Source organism: Culex pipiens, chromosome 1, assembly GCF_016801865.2.
Source record: "Culex pipiens pallens isolate TS chromosome 1, TS_CPP_V2, whole genome shotgun sequence".
Taxonomy (NCBI): domain Eukaryota; kingdom Metazoa; phylum Arthropoda; class Insecta; order Diptera; family Culicidae; genus Culex; species Culex pipiens.
In genome coordinates, this window is record NC_068937.1 from 104,871,992 (window position 1) to 104,891,989 (window position 19,998).

At 37.1% G+C, this 19,998-nt stretch overlaps 1 protein-coding gene across 3 annotated transcripts in view; it reads left to right on the forward strand.

Moving 5' to 3' along the window:
• Window positions 1-18,196, forward strand: part of LOC120422030 (GATA-binding factor C) — a 35,571-nt gene extending 17,375 nt beyond the window's left edge. For all 3 annotated transcript variants that reach the window (XM_039585355.2, XM_039585357.2, XM_039585356.2), the window contains exons 3-7: window positions 1,486-1,637; window positions 3,636-3,770; window positions 14,753-14,924; window positions 14,997-15,184; window positions 17,594-18,196. In XM_039585355.2, coding sequence (XP_039441289.1) covers window positions 1,486-1,637; window positions 3,636-3,770; window positions 14,753-14,924; window positions 14,997-15,184; window positions 17,594-17,617 — 671 coding nt within the window. In that variant the 3' untranslated portion in view covers window positions 17,618-18,196. The remainder of the gene's footprint in view (window positions 1-1,485; window positions 1,638-3,635; window positions 3,771-14,752; window positions 14,925-14,996; window positions 15,185-17,593) is intronic.
• Window positions 18,197-19,998: the final 1,802 nt, after the last annotated feature.

The window sequence follows — 19,998 nt, forward strand, 5'->3', positions numbered from 1 at the left end:
TGCGATTATTTTCTCAAATCATCTAACAAAAGTGAAATAATAAGGATGAGCCCAATTTAACAAAATAAGTTGAACATGGTCTTAAGAATATTATATCATACAATTTTTCACGTAAAATTTTCATAAATTACCCAAATTTTCAGCATCATTTTGTTTAAAGCAAGATGGTAAGAAGGAAATTGTATTTTTTTGAATCACATTTTTTTATTTCAAGGAGTTAAAAGCATGTTAAATAAACTTAATAGCAGTTTATGTGACAAATTGATTCTGACAATAATGACTTTACTCATTTAAGTTGAAGGCCTCCTAATATTGTGGTAGTCACGAAATATTTTTAATAGTCTAAAAGCTTTAAATATGTACATGGATTGTGATGCTTATGAAAATACCAGCCAATTTTTGTCTAGTATTGGGAATTAAAATTTCTTCAAGATTTCTTTAAAGATCATTTGAAGTTCTGATAAATCTCTTCTGTCTAATTGATATTTTTGAAAAAAGTTTACATCAATTTTGAAACGTGAATAAAACAAAAAACTAGGGATGCAGTTATTCGCTTATTCGCATTTCCGGATCAATAGATATTCGGATAATTATCCGCAAGATCCCTGAATCCGGATATCTGGTTGAAATTTCTTATGGTTAATTCGGATAATATCTAGATTTACATATATTTAGAGCAACATTTAAAAAGGGCGCATAAGCATTTTGACAGCTAACACAATTTTGCCGATTCCGCGACAACAAGTGACTTTTTTACCAAAACCCGCAGTGTTCAAAGCTGAGGTCTGCTTTTCTGAACCACTTCGAGTTTTGTGAAAAAAAAAATCGCCTGTGAATAAGCAAAATAGTTCAGCCTGTCGAAATGCTTATCCGCCCTTTTCCCGCTTTCTCCAAGTTTTGACTCATGTTGAGCCCACAAATGTTTAGTTTCTTCAAAAACTCTTATAACTGCTAAGGTTCATATTTGGTGCTTTAAAAGATTATAATTTATTTTTTATCACTTTTTGTTCATTTCAATTTTATGATTTTGCTTTGTTTTGTAACGTTCACGTTTTGTTCACCTTAGTTTGTGTTGCACAACGTGTCTATATCATATCCGTGTAAAAACTGTGTTGTTCAATGTTCATAAAAGCACTCAGAAGTAGAAAAATTTCCGTAACTCACTAATATCATAACTTCACATGTTAAATACTACATGTGGCGCCATAATACAAAAGAATCGTCATACTGTAATGCAGCACTACATCCATTTTGCTTATTGATTTAATTCATGTTGTATTTTTGAGTACCTTTTGCTAACATCAACGTTTTAACTTGACTGTAATCCAATTAATGCCATAGTCATACTTGAAGGACTGGACTAAATCCAAACATTAAACATTGTTAAAAAGAGAGATTCATACCATAATAGCGACTCTACTAACAGCCACACTTCTTCCAGGAGTCCCCCAGTCTAACAAAATTGCCTCTCGTTTCCTTTTTCAGAGGGCCGCGAGTGCGTCAACTGCGGCGCGACGTCGACGCCGCTGTGGCGGCGGGACGCCACCGGCCACTACCTGTGCAATGCCTGCGGGCTGTACTACAAGATGAACGGCCAGAACCGGCCGCTGATCAAGCCCAAGCGGAAACCAGTTACCGTGAGTATCCTTTATTTTGTAGTAATTGAGGTGAAATCTGCAAACATTTCAAAATCATATCATAACAAATAAGTTACCATCCTCTTCAAATCTGTGTAAATTGATACACCGGATCGATATACCTGCGGGTTCGGCGTTCCCGTTCCGATTCGGGGTGGGAAGACCTCTGGAAACCGGAATCAACCTCTGTGCTGAGGCGCAGAAGTGGTGTGTAAATCGATACCGTACACACGTTCGATAGCTCAGTTCTCACACTTATTTTTGCAACATATACCTACCTTTAATGCTGCAGCTTCCTCGTCTGACATCCACACGTTTCGGGCAGCGAGAGAAATGCAAGTGGAAGCATAAGCGTTGTGCCTTGGCTTGTGGTGTCCTTGTTATGATTTTCGAAAAAGTTTTGCCAAATTTCGTGAAATTTTAGTTGATTTTACCAAATTGGTTAATAATCATCCAGGATTCAATTTCCTTAAATAATTAAATAACTAATCTTTTATTCAAATTAGTACGGATACCTCAGGCCAAAGTATAGCGCAGCTTATGCTCAATAAATTTCACGCCTTTTTGGCACGGAATTAAACCCCCAGAAACAACGAGCAATATGCTCTGGTCCTTCCCTCTTTCTCGCTCGATCTCTCTCTTTAGCTGGTTATGTTGCAAGGAAACAAGCCTTCCAGCTAATCGAGATCCTTTCAGAGGCGTCGACGGCGGACACAAGGGGAAGTACACCTCTTGGTACTGAGCTGCTGCCGGCGCGCAGACAATAATCCGTAGAAAGAGCCTCGCAATATAGACGCCCCCTTTTTGCAGCGAGTACCTTTTTATGTCTCAAAAATGATATAATTGGTTGTTTGGTATAAACTTTCATTTGAGATTTTTTTATTTCAAATTCTATTAAAATATCTACAAACACAAAAAAACTTCTAGAAATAATTATATCAAACAATGTTTATGTCAAACCAACCTACCCCTCTTAATTTTATTGCGTCTCGTCGATTAATCAAGCAGCATCTCATAATCCCTGATGAGAGTGGTGGTGAGCCGTGAAAAGTGTGGCGGGAAAAGAGCAAATTTTGCGTCCCTCTCAGCCTTTTCCAGTGGGAAATTCTTGTTACGTGTATTGAGTCTCTTGCTCTTGCTTGTTTGTGGGAACTGATTGCTGGAGCACGTAGAACTTTTCAGCTGTAAAGTGGCTCTCCTGGCTGTGGTTTTGTTGTTCCCAGGTCGCATGAATTTTGTGTTTTATTGTATGACTTTGGAATCGATTGTTTTCATTAAAAAGAGTACGTGTCAGGTTTCGAGGAGGCACTTGATTTGAGTACCTTATTGTTTTGTAAATATAATCAATTTCGAGATCAATTTAGTAAAAAACATGATGCAATTTTAAGTTGTTTTGAGTTCCTTTAAAATCTATGTAAATTTTTCATTGTTGCACAAAAAACATGTCAATAATGAGCTGATTTAACACAATGTCCTAGGAATTAGGTCATTAGGTTCTACACCATTCTGAAACGGGTCATTGGAATTAGCGCAAGGCCTTACACCACCTAATAACAGGGATAGCTGTATCTTAGAATAAAGTCTGGTACAAACTATACTTTCCCATAATTTCGCTGCCGGCCAGTAAATACTGGAAAGCAAATAGGTAGATTTCAAACCTCTAAAGTTTACATTTTCAAAGGTAAAAAACAACCATGAAATGTAAATGAAATGTTTCCAATTTTCTCATTGTTCCTCAATTTTAACTTCAATAATTCCTCCACCTTAAATTACTTCTCACATCGTCCCATTAGTTGACAGATTTCTCCTCTCAAGAAAATAAAGCCTCAAACACAATGCACTTTTCAAAGTCACACAAGCGCTGACTGATGGTGCTTGCAGAATGGCTCATCCACCAACCCAGGCAGTAATTAAACTTTCGCCTTCTTGTCGCTCGATGCTTGTTTTCATGTAATAATAATTTCTTCTTTTATTCCTTGGTTTTTTTTTCCTCAACAGTCCCAGCAGAGTGCGGCCCGGCGGGCGGGAACCTCGTGTGCAAACTGCAAAACCACGACCACCTCGCTGTGGAGGAGGAACCAGAGCGGCGAACCGGTCTGTAACGCCTGCGGACTGTACTACAAGTTGCATAACGTAAGTGTAACACGACTGCATGTTTTGTGTGCTGTTCAAGTTTGGAGATGGGACACCCGAAATGCGATCCAGTTTGTGGAAACTTGTTGGGCAATTTCAAACTCAAAGATCTGTGTAAACTACACAAAGAAAATTAACAATTCAAAAATGTTTCAGATGAGAAACTGAACAACTGAGACATGAACAAATAAACAACTGAGACATGAACAAATAAACAACTGATAACCCGAACAAATGAACAACAGAAGAACTGAACAACTGCACGGAAAAAAATGAGTTCCTAAAATCGTAAACAAGCGTTCACGAAATTGGGAACCAAGAACATAGTGTTCAAATTTCATGGTACGTTCGTAGTTCTCATTTTCATGAACGCTTGTTCACGATTTGCGGAACTCTTTTTTCTTCGCGTGAACAAATGAATAACTCATTCCTAAATAAAGGAGGTATTAGACTACGGCAAACAAACCAAAAAACTCACACATTTTCACAGTTTGCCAGTTTGTCTGCGTTGTTTGTTCGCCAGTGGGGGTGACTATGGGTCAAAAAACGATACACCTCTCGTAATTTCTTAATAACAAAAACAATTTAAATAGCATCGAAAATCTTTCAACGTAGATTTGTTCTTAGATAGTTTACTAACATTTTCCCAAAATATGGTGGATTTTGATGAAAGAAAATCGCTCCCGAAATTCCCCAGTAAAATCAATCTGCTGATGATTTTTTTCGAATTTCCTTGTCAGCACCACTCAAAAATATTTATTTCACTTTGTTTACACACATTGCCCCTCTACAAAATTTGACTGGTCATTTTTCGACGTGTGACGTTACACTTGCAAGTGTAGTAGTGAAAAAGATGTTCCACCGAACAAGATGATGATTTTTTTAGATTCTTTTTACCGATCATTCGTGCGCGAGAGGGGAGAGCCATGCTCCCTTCGGATTTTTTCTTTTGATGAACATCTAAAGATTTTCTTTTGATGATGATTATTCCATCACTGTGAAGAACTGAACAACTGAACAAATGAACAAATGATCAACTGAATAACTGGACAAATGAACAGCTGAAATCTAAACAAATGTATTCCCGGGCAGAAAGTTGCATCTTGGAAAAATCTACCCATGTTCGTAAAAACACGAACAAGTCAAGTTCACCCCAGGGTATGGTTAAGAGATAACCGAACATGGCCACGAACATAAATTGTTCGAGGCGTATCTGCGAAAAATCTTGTTGAGTTTATTTGACCAACAATGCCACATCAAGTTGAGTTTATAGTAGCAAACAACTGAAATCTTCCAAAAATCATATCAAGTTCATAAAGTAGATTTTGATCCCAAAAATAATTTTATTGGTTTTTAATGCACCCCGCCACTATTCAGACCCCCCCCCCCTTCTTTCTCTTCACAAATATGAGTAATATTGCAGGAATATACGCACTTACATCAAAACAAGATTTTTCAAAGTTGAAAAATTATTTTACTTTAAAAACTCATTAAAAAATTGTGGAGAAAGCGTTGAATTGCCAAAATGTCACAATAATTTTCCAAATTACGAAAAATCCAAAGTCTCTATATTCCATTTTTTAAAATTAAAAATAAAAGTCTATGAAAATATTCCTAAAATTGCATAAGTCCAAAAATCCACAGTAAAATTTCAAAAAGCCTGGTAATGTTTCTTATCAAAATAATTTTTCAAAATGTTGAAAAATATTCAACTGGCTGAGAGCAAAAATTTCGCAAAGTCCTGAAAATCTAATAAATTCTACCAACAATCTTGTCGTGATACGGATCCCGTAAATTTTCTAAGTGCCGGAACGATTTTTGTAGGGGGTATATCAATAATTATTAAAAACCGACTTTCGAATTTCAAAATTTCAATGAAGACGTTTTGTTAGGGACATTATTTTAGGAACAAACTGATGTTTTTGTAAAAATCGGACGAAAATTTCCTGTAATTTCGACGATTTTTCCGAAATTTTGGTTTAAAGCAAAAATAAACATCAAAATAATTTATCATGTTTCCAAACTCCCAAAAAATTTCTAATTCCCAAAAAAATGCTTTTTCTGTAAAAAGTAAAGAATTAAAAAATATACGCAAAAATTTCAAAGTCCCAATTTTTTTTTCAGTTTCCTGTTCTCGAAAAAAATTTAAGTATTGAATATATTTTACTGGCCGAAAGCCAAAATTTTGCTAAATCCAAAAAATCAAATAAATTCTACCAAAAATCTTTTCGTGATACGGATCCCGTAAATTTTCTAAGTGCCGGAACGATTTTTGTAGGGGGTATATCAATAATTATTAAAAACCGACTTTCGAATTTCAAAATTTCAATGAAGACGTTTTGTTAGGGACATTATTTTAGGAACAAACTGATGTTTTTGTAAAAATCGGACAAAAATTTCCTGTAATTTCGTCGATTTTTCCGAAATTTTGGTTCAAAGCAAAAATAAACATCAAAATAATTTATCATGTTTCCAACCTCCCGAAAATTTTCTAATTCCCAAAAAAATGCTTTTTCTGTAAAAAGTAAAGAATTAAAAAATATACGCAAAAATTTCAAAGTCAAGCATAAATAAATCAAACTTTAAAATATCAGCTCATGAAAATTATTCTAAGTGTCGGAAATTGAAAATTCTGTCAGTGACTGCAAATTTTGCTAAGTCCAGTATAAATTCGAAATAAAGTCAAAATAATCATTTCATAATGTTCGGGTAAAATTTTGGAAAAAATAAAATTTTCGAAATTTTTGCTAAGTCTAAAAAAACTACCACTAACAGCTCAATATCAACTGTAGATAATGCAGTATGATCATGGAATATACTTTCCATGATACGCAGTCGGTTTCAAAAGTCGTCATAACTCGAGGAGTTTACAACAAGATGCAAATAAACAAGCCAAGATAGTTCCAAGTTATCGCCACCAACTCACTTTCCGCCCGGGTTTCCAGCATGCTTTCATCGGACTGGCTGCGTTTGTGTTAGAATAGATTAGATTAGATAAGATTAGATTTGAACCATTTAAAACCCAATCTAAAAATTATAAATTGAATCTTTTTCCGGAAATTTTAATTGTAGGAAGAATAACGGTCACTAAATACTTTCATAAACAAACTTTAATTTCGGGACGAGCCGCAAGCGTCAATGATGGCGCCACCATATTTTTGAGTGATTTAAAAATTGATTTATTGTCTTTTTGGTAATGCCAATGCTTCTTTTTCAAAATTACGAGCTATTTTAAGACCTGTTAAAAATTGGTAAAGATTTCCCTTTTTTAGTAAATAAAGTGATTTTTTGTTAAATTTGCTTATGCTGTATAGGTAAGCTTTTTTTTAATATTTTGCTGTTATTTTCACTAGGTAATTTTTTTTTTTTTTTTTATTTTATTTATTTATTTATTTATTCATGTAACGTAAGATAAAATCTTTTTAATTGTTACAATTTGTGTGCTTGCGTGATTTAATAAAACTATTTTACACAGTGATAGGTTCTCTTAAACTAATTAATTATTCGTGTTGTTAAGGTAGGTGAGCAAATCATGTTTGAAAGTATATTTAGATATAACGAGCTTAATACTGGTTGGTAAGCTGTTCCAATTTACAATGCCTCTAGCAAAGAATGATTGACTGTAGTAAAAGGAGTTATGATTTGGAATAACGTAACTTTGGGTTCTTGTGTTACGAAAGGGAATCAATTTTTCATAAAGATAATGGGGTAATCTTGATCTAATGATTCTATGAAGAAGAACGCAAGAACGATATTTACAGAATTTTGAGAAATTGCATCCAATGAGATTCGCTTGTAGGTGGGAGACTCGAGAATATCTATTCAAGTTGTAAACATATCGAACGCACGCATTTAATGCAATACGAAGTCTGTCCAACGAAGCGCCCAGTGCGTTAGAATATATGAAATCGGAATAAATAAAGTGCGGGAAGATCAACGTTTTGAAAAGTTTTAATTTAATAGCTGTATCTAAATGTTTAGTTCTCATGTTTAATTGTTTCAGAGCTATGTAAATTTTTCGACACTGGGAATTAATTTGAGCATCCCATGCCAAGTTATTTTTAAAGATGACACCAAGGTTGTTCGCTTCAACTACAAAGTTTATCACTATTCCATTCATTTTTATAATGGGTGTTTCGGGTGTTTCCCTTTGATTGTGAATTAACAAAGCTTTCGTTTTTGAAGGATTAATGGGAAGTAGATTAGATACTGACCAATTTATCACTTGTTCTAGGTCGTAGTTTATATTTTCGCACACTACACTCATGTTTAAATTTGGAGCTACACAGTAATAAATTTGTACATCGTCAGCAAATAAATGCACTGAACAGTGACGCAATACAAGTGGTAAATCATTGATAAAGAGAGAGAATAAAAGGGGACCTAGTATGGAACCTTGAGGAACCCCAGATTCACAGAGTATAAAAGGTGAAAAAGTGCTATTGGAGAAAACAGACTGATACCTATCTTTTAAGTAACTTTCAATTAACTTTGCGGCTGAGTCAGAAAAATTGTAACGAGAAATTAATTTATTGATTAGTCTAGCATGCGAAACTCTATCAAACGCTTTGGCGAAATCGATCAATAAGAGAATAGCGACACCTTTCTTATCGATTGCAAGCGCAACATCGTCATGAACTTTCATGAGAGCTGTTTCAGTGCTGTGGTTTTTGCGAAAGCCAGATTGAAATGGGTGCAAGTAATTCATATCAGCAATGAACTGTGAGATTTGATCTTTAACTATCTTCTCAAAAGCTTTAGATAGAACGCTTAGCAAGCTTATTGGGCGCAAATTCATAATATCCGAGTTTCCTCTTTTCTTAAGAATTGGAATAACTTTCACGCGTTTCCATTGAGATGGGAATTTAGATGTAGAAATTATTGTATTGAATAAATGATGGATGAAAGGCAATGCTAGTGGTAAGATGGTTTGAAGAAATTTAAGGGGAAGAAGGTCAAGTCCGACCGCATTGGACTTAATAGAAAACAAAGAGATAATAATATCATTGCAATCAATTTGACCAAAATGAAACGAATTTTGGGAGTGAGAATAATGAATAATTGAATTGTCGATTTCAGAGAAATTTGATGCAAAATAATTATTTATCTCTTCTGCCGAATGAGCAGAGCTACTATTGGATAACTCTGAACTTGAAATTCCAATATTTTTTATATTTTTCCAGAGTTGCTTAACTGGAAGGTTTGTGTTAATGCGTTGTCTATCATGAAAGTATTTAGCTTGTCTTATAAGAGAAGTGACAAGATTTCTCATTCTATTATAATGAACTCGATTTGCAGAAGTCTTGCAGTTTTTCCAATTTCTGTAGGCTAGATCTCTATTGATTATTGCTCTTTCAATGTCAGAGTTAAACCACGAATTACATTGAGATTTTTTAAAGCGTAGAGGAAAAATTTGTTCATGAATTATATATAAACGATTATTTAAAATGTTGAGAAGAATGTCAGAGTCATGAATACTTTTAAATTCATTTAAGTTGATGCGGTTGAAAGCTACATTTAGTGATTCCTGTTCATAATGATAGTAGTCACGAAACCAATAACCCACAGACTCGCGGCGTGAAGTTATATCTAAAGTGGCAAAAACTAGATCATGGTTAGAATCAATAAAAATCAGCTAAGTAAAAGAGAATTGTAATTTGGAACCATCTTTTTGTTTATCATTGAAAAAGTATTTGAAAGGGTTTTCTAATCATAAAAGTTTAAAGATCTGGCAACACTGTCATGATCAGGATTGCCAGGTTGCCAGATAAATCTGGAAAATCAAGATTTTTCAAGTGTCAGCCAGAATAAAGATTCATCATTATCTGTGCCAGATATTGACAGATTTCGACTGTTTTTACATTTTTTGCCAATATTGAACATCTTTTGAATTCAAATGAACAAGTTTAATTGAAAATCGAAAAATTTATTAAATATTTATTTAAATAAAAAGGTTAATTCAACCTTTTTGAGGCCGAATATCATATCCTCCCTTCCACATTCATAATTTACAGATTTTTCAGATTTTTTTGGTACCGGACCAGAAATTTATTTTTTTAATTTTGACTTGGTTATGAGTTAAGGAAATATTAGACTATGAAAGATAATTAAACAAACAAAAAACTCGTACTTTTTTGTGTTTTTTAGTTTGCCAAACTCGCAAACTCAGCAAAATCTATGCAGGCTGACGGTTCGGCAAACAAAATGCAGGCAAACAAACAAAGCTGGCAAACTGTCAAAAAGTGCGAGTTTGTTTGTCAAAGTCTAATGTATCCTATCGAGAAATTAAAAGTGAGAGTGTGTGCAACATGGAGTTAAACTTTCTGTGAAGATTAACATGGCACTTTGAAAAGTTTAACTCCATGTTGCACGCACACACTCTCAATTTTAATTTCTCGATAGCGATAATTATGAAGACTTGATGAAAATTTCATGACCGGCTATTGATTCCCAAAATCAAATTTGTTTGATAAAACTTGGGTAGTTATTGGAGAGACTCTTCAGCTGAGTCATAAGTTATGATAATCAGGCAACACTGCAAAAGAAATTGTTATTTATTTAACTTGTTAAGTTCAGATGTTGATTAAAAAAAAATGACTTTTAGCCCATGTTTTTCTATGATTGTATAGGTACTAGACCCTTCGATAAAGCTATAAAATCTGACAGCACAGCCATGAGTATTTGTGTTCTGAATTTGTGTTGCTTCATTTTTCAGTTTTGTGGTTGACAGTCAGTTTGCAATTTTCTGAAATGCTTAATTTTTAGTTTTCTTTTTATTTTCAAAATCAAGCTTTCCAGCTCATTGTTTTGAATTAATTGCAGTTTTAATTTCTTTTTCCCCAAAAACCATTAAAAAACTGTCACCCACATAACATTTCAGCACACTTTCCACCTAGTCAAAAATTTCACATTTTCCATTCCCACCCGCTAGTTTTTTAATCAACATCAATCTCCGGCTCGAGGGCCCTCGAGGAGCCAACGCAACGCGCGATGACGTGAACGTGATTTTTACAGTTTTTCCTAGAAAAAAAAAAAAAAAAAACCCCGACACACACAAAACGAAAATTAACTGCTAACTGGGGGCCTTCCACTATACCAACTACTGTAGAGAGTAGGTGACCAATGGTGGTGGTGGCTTTCATTACGATCTTTTTGGGTTGTGGTTTGGATTTTTTTTTTCAGCTATCCCTGGGTTCAGCTCACCGCTAGTAATTCCATCATCTGGCGCGCACAAAACTATAAACCCAATTTTATGACGTCCACCATCAGCACCCCCTTTTTTCGGGACTCGGAGTTTGGGGGAGGGGGCAGGTCCAACCAAGTTTGGACTAAGCAAAAATTTAATTGCTCCGGTATGGGTAGGACCCCCTCACCCCACCCTACCCTCGTAGAGGGGATGTCATACTAGAGTGGACTTTTCAGGAGGGGGGAGAAAAAAAATGTCAGTTAGCAGAAAGACACTGACGAACTGAAGTTCAAAAAAAAAAGTATAATTGAAGAATGAAAGAGAGCGAGGACAAAAAGTGCGGTGTTTTCCATTCATTAAGCACATCTAATGGACAAAAATATTATTCAAATTTATGCAAAACTGCCAGTTGTGGGCTCTCCCGGAGAGACCCCAACCAAACTTTGAGTGTTTTTTCTGTTCGGCAGGGTATGAAGCATTAAACAAAAAATTAAAACTTCATCAAAATCGAATCATGAATGGGGGGAACGAGAAGAGACCTCCACAGCTTTTCCGGACCGGAGGGAGAAAAGGCGAGCAAAATGCGGAAGTGAACAGGGGGGAAAAATGGTTCAGCTTTTCAGCGCAACAGAGTGACTGTTCAGAAAAAAACACAAAAACCTGCAGCTGAAGCAAAAATGAGTTATTGGGCGATTTAATTATGGTGCCATTAAAATCATCATTGAATGCAATCGAGGTCGAAAGGTTGTTCATTTGTTTCCGAGTTCATTTGTTCAGCCTTTCAGTTGTTAAATTTTTCATGTGTTCATTTGTTCAGTTGTTCATTTGTTCAGTTGATCATTCGTTCAGTTGTTAAGTTGTTCTTTTGTTTACTTGTTCATTTGTAAAGTTATTCAGTTGATCATTTGTTCATTTGTTCAGTTCTTCATTTGTTCAGTTGTTCAGTTGTTTAATTTTTTGATAACCCGGGCGGAAAGTGAGTTGGTGGCGATAACTTGGAACTATCTTGGCTTGTTTATTTGCATCTTGTTGTAAACTCCTCGAGTTATGACGACTTTTGAAACCGACTGCGTATCATGGAAAGTATATTCCATGATCATACTGCATTATCTACAGTTGATATTGAGCTGTTTGTGGTAGTTTTTTTAGACTTAGCAAAAATTTCGAAAATTTTATTTTTTCCAAAATTTTACCCGAACATTATGAAATGATTATTTTGACTTTATTTCGAATTTATACTGGACTTAGCAAAATTTGCAGTCACTGACAGAATTTTCAATTTCCGACACTTAGAATAATTTTCATGAGCTGATATTTTAAAGTTTGATTTATTTATGCTTGACTTTGAAATTTTTGCGTATATTTTTTAATTCTTTACTTTTTACAGAAAAAGCATTTTTTTGGGAATTAGAAAATTTTCGGGAGGTTGGAAACATGATAAATTATTTTGATGTTTATTTTTGCTTTGAACCAAAATTTCGGAAAAATCGACGAAATTACAGGAAATTTTTGTCCGATTTTTACAAAAACATCAGTTTGTTCCTAAAATAATGTCCCTAACAAAACGTCTTCATTGAAATTTTGAAATTCGAAAGTCGGTTTTTAATAATTATTGATATACCCCCTACAAAAATCGTTCCGGCACATAGAAAATTTACGGGATCCGTATCACGACAAGATTTTTGGTAGTATTTATTTGATTTTTGGACTCAGCAAAATTTTGGCTTTCGGCCAGTTGAATATTTTTCAACATTTTGAAAAATTATTTTGATAAGAAACATTACCAGGCTTTTTGAAATTTTACTGTGGATTTTTGGACTTATGCAATTTTAGGAATATTTTCATAGACTTTTATTTTTAATTTAAAAAAATGGAATATAGAGACTTTGGATTTTTCGTGATTTGGAAAATTATTGTGACATTTTGGCAATTCAACGCTTTCTCCACAATTTTTTAATGAGTTTTTAAAGTAAAATAATTTTTCAACTTTGAAAAATCTTGTTTTGATGTAAGTGCGTATATTCCTGCAATATTACTCATATTTGTGAAGAGAAAGAAGGGGGGGGGAGGGGTCTGAATAGTGGCGGGGTGCATTAAAAACCAATAAAATTATTTTTGGGATCAAAATCTACTTTATGAACTTGATATGATTTTTGGAAGATTTCAGTTGTTTGCTACTATAAACTCAACTTGATGTGGCATTGTTGGTCAAATAAACTCAACAAGATTTTTCGCAGATACGCCTCGAACAATTTATGTTCGTGGCCATGTTCGGTTATCTCTTAACCATACCCTGGGGTGAACTTGACTTGTTCGTGTTTTTACGAACATGGGTAGATTTTTCCAAGATGCAACTTTCTGCCCGGGAAGTCTTGTGATTAGATTTCGCCCCAAGCAATTTTCTTGTCAATATTAACAATTGCAGTACATCCGAGAACACCCGAAAATGTAATACAAAAATTGAAGCGGCCAGCCCTACTACGTTGTGTTGGCCGCAGAGAGGATTCTGTGAACGGGTCACATTTCACAGAATCTACAGGGGAGGAAGGATGCGTGGACATACCGTACCAAACGCTCCATGTTTTTAAATGGTTCAAATAACAGAAAAAAAACTCAGTCAATCTATTTTGAGTTCTTTTTATTTATTTTTTAATAAACCCAAGCCTTCTTAGATTAGTTTAAGATGTTTTTTTAAAATCATGTTTATGTTTAGGTTTATTCAAATTATGGTTGTTCAAAGCAATTTTTGATTTTCGTCTAAGAATCCATGTTTTTAAATTGTTGTATACATATTAAACAATGCATCCATTGCAATTTTAGTCACAGAATAAAACAAGTACAGTCCAGACTAGATAACAGAGTCTCCGGAATGTTTTTTTTTTTGGGAAATCGAATCACGAAAAACATACTTTTGGGTAATTGTGCTCAAATAATATCCAAAAAATTCTCTAAGGTAAATTTGAAATATTTAATCACAGGTGCAGCCGAATTGGCAGTTATAAATTGCTGAGAAAATGCATTTAGTACTGTAACAGGCACAAAAACCAGTCACATTTCATTCACAAATGGGGTCGCAAAACTTGAATTTGATTTCAAAAATGAGTTGAAAAAAAAAACAACAAAATCTCCATGAATCGATAATTCGATGTTCTTTAGAAACTAATCGAGTCTGGACTGCATGAAGATCAAAATCTATTTTTTCTTGCGTTTGCCGAATCTTTAAATGAATCTGCGCATCTGCCAATTTCGCTGGAACGCATTTGATGAAAAGCAATGATTCAAGCTCAAATTTCGAAATTTGTTACACAAATTACCCCCAAAATTTTCGCTGCAATTTCACCACACCACCACATACTGGCGATCTTATCGAACGTTTTTTTTTTTTTGCGCAGCGGGATTTCTCAACAGATGCTTCGAAGGCCCCTCATCCCTTCGCTGTTCTGCTGCTGCCACTGACTGTCCCGCAGTGGTGGTGGTCTCATTTTGCCTAATGAAGTTTAATGCACCGTACGAAACGCCAATTAACGCGCTAATTTCGTCGTCTCTCATCATCTTGATCAGGGGGGAGCCCACGTGACACACGGCCGCCGCGAGGATCTCTGATTTGCGCGACGCCGACGACTGCGGGATTTATTTCAGAACATTTGGACGGCACCCTGTGTTAATTATGCATTTTTGGCTGACGACTTTCGCGAGTTTCTGATCTGATAAGGTGTCGCTCACAGCAGACGAGTTCTGCAGCTACCGCGGACCCCATGACTAATGAGTACGATTTCGCTTTCTCACTTTCAAACAGGTGGACCGACCGCTGACGATGAAGAAGGAGGGCATCCAGACGCGGAACCGCAAGCTGACGGCCAAATCGAAGAAGCGAAAATCCACGCCCGGGTACAGCTTCTCCTTCGGCGATCTCATGAACCCGCTGGACCACAACAAGTCCTTCCCGGGGGCGTTCCCGACGACGATGGGTAAGTCACCTCACCGACCTCTTGAGACCCGCAATTTCTAATCTCAAAACCTTTCCCAACTTTTTTTTCCAGGTCAACACGCGCACTTGTCCGGTGGATTGCACCCGGCCCACTCGCACATGCACAGCGGTTGGTACACGACCGGACTCGGATCGCTGGGATCTGGGAGCAGCCTGCAGAACGGATTTAGCAGTGGGGCACCGCTGGGAACCGGCGCGGTGGCGCACCCCCAGTCCTACCATCTGGGGTTGAATTCGATGGTGAGTTTCGTTTGAGCATATCGACTACCGCTAGAAAGACACGAGGAATTGCCCTTTATTGCCCGTTTGCGTCAATGGAATGTCGCACTCATAACTTTGAAACCGTCCATCAATCATTTGGTGTCTTCATCAATATCAACTTGTAGACACATGTAGTGAGGCACTTCGGACGCGGTGTTTTGCGATAATAATGTATGTAAACGAAGAAGCATTGGCTTTGGACAAGGTTGGGTTCACTGCAATGATCCACGAGGTTTTTTCAGAACTCATTGCATATCTAATAAAATTAAAATGATTTTGCTGCACTTTCAAGTTATAGAAACTTCAACCTTATTATGCTGTATATATTTTTATATTATATTTTCTTAATTTTAAGAAAAGAGATGTTCGTCAAAAAAATCACTTCCAAATAGGTTTTGACAGCCTCTTTTAAATCCATCAATCTGAAATTTCACGGTCATTTTGAATGATCTGAAACTCACCACAACAATTTTGAATTCACCAAAATCCTTTGCACGCGTTTGACAGATGATTGCTTCTATATTGCGTTCGTTTCAAGGTTCGTTCACAATCAACGTCTGTTTGTCTGTGATTCAAACTTTGCAACTAAAAATATAAATGTTTTTCCAACTGCCCAGTTTGTCACAGTTTTATGATAATTTCAGGTCTAATCTAACACAATACATTAAATTTGGAAGGACTAAATGGATTCGGAAAAACTATCGGGCTGTGAAAGTCAATGTCAACCATTTTTTTTTGTTTTTTTTTTTTGCATAATGCATCGATGTTTTTAGAAAATTTATGCAAAAATCAGCCAAGTTGTCAATTTTGAAAGTTTGAGTATTTTGAAAAGCTGTTTACATTTCGTGTAGAAATCCATTTTCTATATACAAAATTTCATGAGATTTTATGTTATTTTGTTAAAACTTTAAGCCAATGCACATTATGATTTAAAAAAAAATTGCTGAAATTTAAAAAAAAAAACTTGTACAATTAATTGTAAACTACAATTTTATATATTTTTAATTTAATTAGAACTTTCAGACTTTTTACAAATTTTGTATTTTGGAACAAATAATATTTTCATAATTCATTGATATTGACGTGGACTACGTTTTTCTCGAAGGTATCTTGTATTTTTTTTAGTAGCATAACTGTTAAAAATGTAAAAAGCATTTCGTGATAGTTTTTGATTGAATTTCGATTTTTCAACTTGCATTGTTCATCCAATATGACTTCAGTATGTAAAAAAAATAAGAAAAAATAACTCCATTGCAACATCACAAAATTAAAACAATATCTAGGCATCTTTCTAAAATCCTGAATATTTCACTTTAAAAGTTTAAAGCTTTAAAGTATTCTAAAGTATTTAAAAAAGTATCAATTTGCTATGTAGCGATCATTTTTCGTTAAAAAACACATTTATATTGAAATTTTAAAATGATCTGACATTGTTCTAAATTAAGGGAGAGTTCAACAGACAGAAAATAGACTTTATTAATTTTGTCTTCAACTTCACGGGCATTAAATAGATATTTTTCATCAACTTCTTTAGAAAAAAGTGATCAAAGAGTTATCAAAAGTTAGCTCAATTCTAATATATCTGAAAAATTATGCAAAATAAATCACATTGCTTTTTTCTTTCATCTAACTCTTCAAAAGATTACTTCAAAACTGGCCCTTTTTAAACATTAAGAGGCAAACAGCATGCTTGCGTATGGCATTTTTTCTTGGAATCATTTAAAGTTACAACTGAAAAGTTTATTATAACACTCATTTGAGTGTCGAATAGTAAATCTTTTCAGCACTTTTATCGAAAATTAATACTTTTCAACACTGTCAAATCCTATTCAAAGATGTCCTTCGAAATTTAAAAAAATTGATGCAGCGCGTGATAAAATTCGATTTTATCGGCACTCGTCTTATTTTTCCAGCTCGGCCGAGCATCCTTGGATAAATGTGTGAATCGTGCTAAAAAAAAACGAGTTTTGCAACGAGATGCATAACTTCTTTTGCGATACAATGATGATAATTTCAGTTTTGAATTATTAAACAAAATTCAAACACAGACTGGTTAAAAATTCAGTTATTTCATATTTCATAATAAGCATAAACCCATTGCAGTGCTTTCAGTTAAACAAATTTAAATGTTATAGGAAAAAAAAGATTATTTATTCCTTTTTGAATGAACCATTGCTTGAGAGGCTATTATAAAAACTTTTCAATATGATCTACATTGAAATAAAATTAACAAAGTTTAACTCAATTTGTAAAACAAATAAAACTCCATAATTCGATCAGCTCATGCTTATGATTGCTCCACATTAACCAATCAATTAACTCTGAATCCTGACAAGCAATTCCCCTAATCATTTTTTTTTCTCCTCCTCTCTCTTCTCTCCCCAACAGAGCTGGCGCTCGGAATACACGTGACTAATGGGCCAGTAAATCCGGACTCCCAACACACACCCAAACCGTACCCGTACAGTTTAAGCACCTTTTGGTAGCAGCAGAAAAAAATCAACAAAAAAAAGTGGCACGTGCACCTCCGGCTGACTGACTAAGCCGCATGTGTGCAAACTAGAAAAAACGGGTTCTAAGCAGCAGCAGCAGCAGCACCAGCTTCATCCGCAGCAGCAGCCCGCCCGAGAAGCCACCGCAATAAGTTGATATTAGTACAATTTTAGATTTAGCCGCCCGCAGTCGCCGCCGCGCACCGATTATTATCTTTCAAAAAGAGACAATTACATTGATTTATGTCATCGTTGGGTTTTCCTCCATCCCACCTTTTTCTCCCGCCACCCACAAATCAGAGCAGGCCATGGCTCAAAATCGCACCGCCCGGCCAACCAGCAAAGCCTCGAGCATTTCACGGTAATTGATTTCCGGCACACTAACGAGTGCGTTTTCGAAAAATACAGAACAAAAAAAAACTGTTGGTTTTGCAAACTGCTGTCTGAAAACGGTACACTCTGTTGATTTGGAAAGGTTGAAATTTCAAAATGCTTAAAAAGTAAAACGTTATTCTAGGGTTTTGTTTCGAGAGTTGGTGGGGGGGCGGACGGGGGTGCGGGGAAGCGTGGTGAGGGGTATGGCAGAGGGAGGGGGCATTATTGAGGGGGTTGGGTGAGGTGCGGACTCGACGGACACCAGGTGTCGGTCGGCGGGGCAGTTACTAGAAGGGAGGGATCGGACGGAGGGTGACTGCAAGGGGTGTGGGGAAAGGGGAGAGGTATATTTGCGGGGGTGAGTGGACGGACGGCAGACGTGTTCTGGGATGGGGAAGGGAAGAGCGAGGGGGGGGACGGGAGTGGTGGGGGGTGGATAGAACAACAAGAGGCGGTACATGCCAGGGCACACATAGGGGGGGCTTCTGGTGCGCAGGGTGCGACACCAGGAGGGAGGGGGGTAGAGCAGGGCTTGCGGTCTGTTGGGTGGTGGGGGACGTGGTTGGGGACGGGTGCGGGATCAGGTTATGGGCTACACGGGACCGGGGAGGGGAACAAGGAGGAGGGCACATGAGTACGGTGGGTGAAGTAGGTATTAAAAAAAGTGAGGGGCATGGAAGAGGTGTGGGGCGGGGGTCCGGGGTGGAAGGGAGTGGGGGGGACGTGGGGGCGTGGGGGGACGCAGGTGCGGGGTGGGGGGGAGAGGCGGTGTGGTCGGAGGGAGGTGAAGTTTTGGTGGCAAGGTGAGGGCGTAGTGGGGGGAGTTGGGTGCAGGCGGGCGGGGGGTGAGTGGACGACGGGTGAGTGGGATGAGGGGGACGGGATGAGGGGGCACGTTGCTAGAGGGTCTGTGAGGGGTGGTCGGGCTCGTTGGGCTGGTTTTTGGTTAGTGGGAGTTGGGGTGTTTCTTGGGGGTTTCTTGTGGGTCGTGCGTATCTCTTCGTTGGGTTCAGTGCGCACCAGGGCCGGGGTGTGTGAAGAGTGGTCTGGACAGTGGGGGGGGGGCCATGGGGGGGGGTGTGTGGGGGCAGATGCGTACGTGGGGGGTGGGGGGCGGATTGGGTCCGTGATTTTGTTGAAGTTTTTGATTTTCTTTGTTGTAATTTATATTCTGGTTCGTTTATTTTTTTTCTTTTATTCTGTTCTTCTTTTAACCCCTTCCATACCAAAATCCTACCACCCCCCCCCCCAACCCACCCCACACCCACCTCCCTCTACCCCGCCCCCCCCGCATCTCCCACCACCCCCCCCCCCCCACTCCCCCCCCCTCACTCCACACCACCCTCCACCCCACCCCCCCATCACCACACCCATAACCAAGACCATCATCGTCTGCCCTCTACTCCTTCTAGCAGCTGAATTCCCCTGCCCATGATGATCACTCAACGGTTAAGAGCTTAGGCACATGTCTCTCTGCGCGTATATTTTTATATGTCATGATTTATCACGTTCGAGACTTCAGATCTTCTAACAGTTGGCTCATAGCGAAGATTTTGATCCACTCGTCTCTACGATCTGTCACTAGAATCCAACTAGAACTAGAGCCTTCAGAGTCCATCGCCACTCTCGCTGTCTTCAGTACTCTCGTTCTCTGTGTATCACCAAAATCTACCATTCAACCATTATAGAAACAACTATCTCTCCTACATACAATCTGAATCTTCGCTACACAGATCATAATCAATACCACCTTATAGCATCAGAGTATTATCTTATCCTTTATCTCTTCTTGAAGATCTACTTATAACAATCTAAGACTTAGAGAACTCACTATCTTAAAAAGTTAATCCTAAGAAACTCTGACTAAAAACTAGCTGAAAATCCTCATAATTCATCTTCTGACATTGACAACACACCAGCTATATC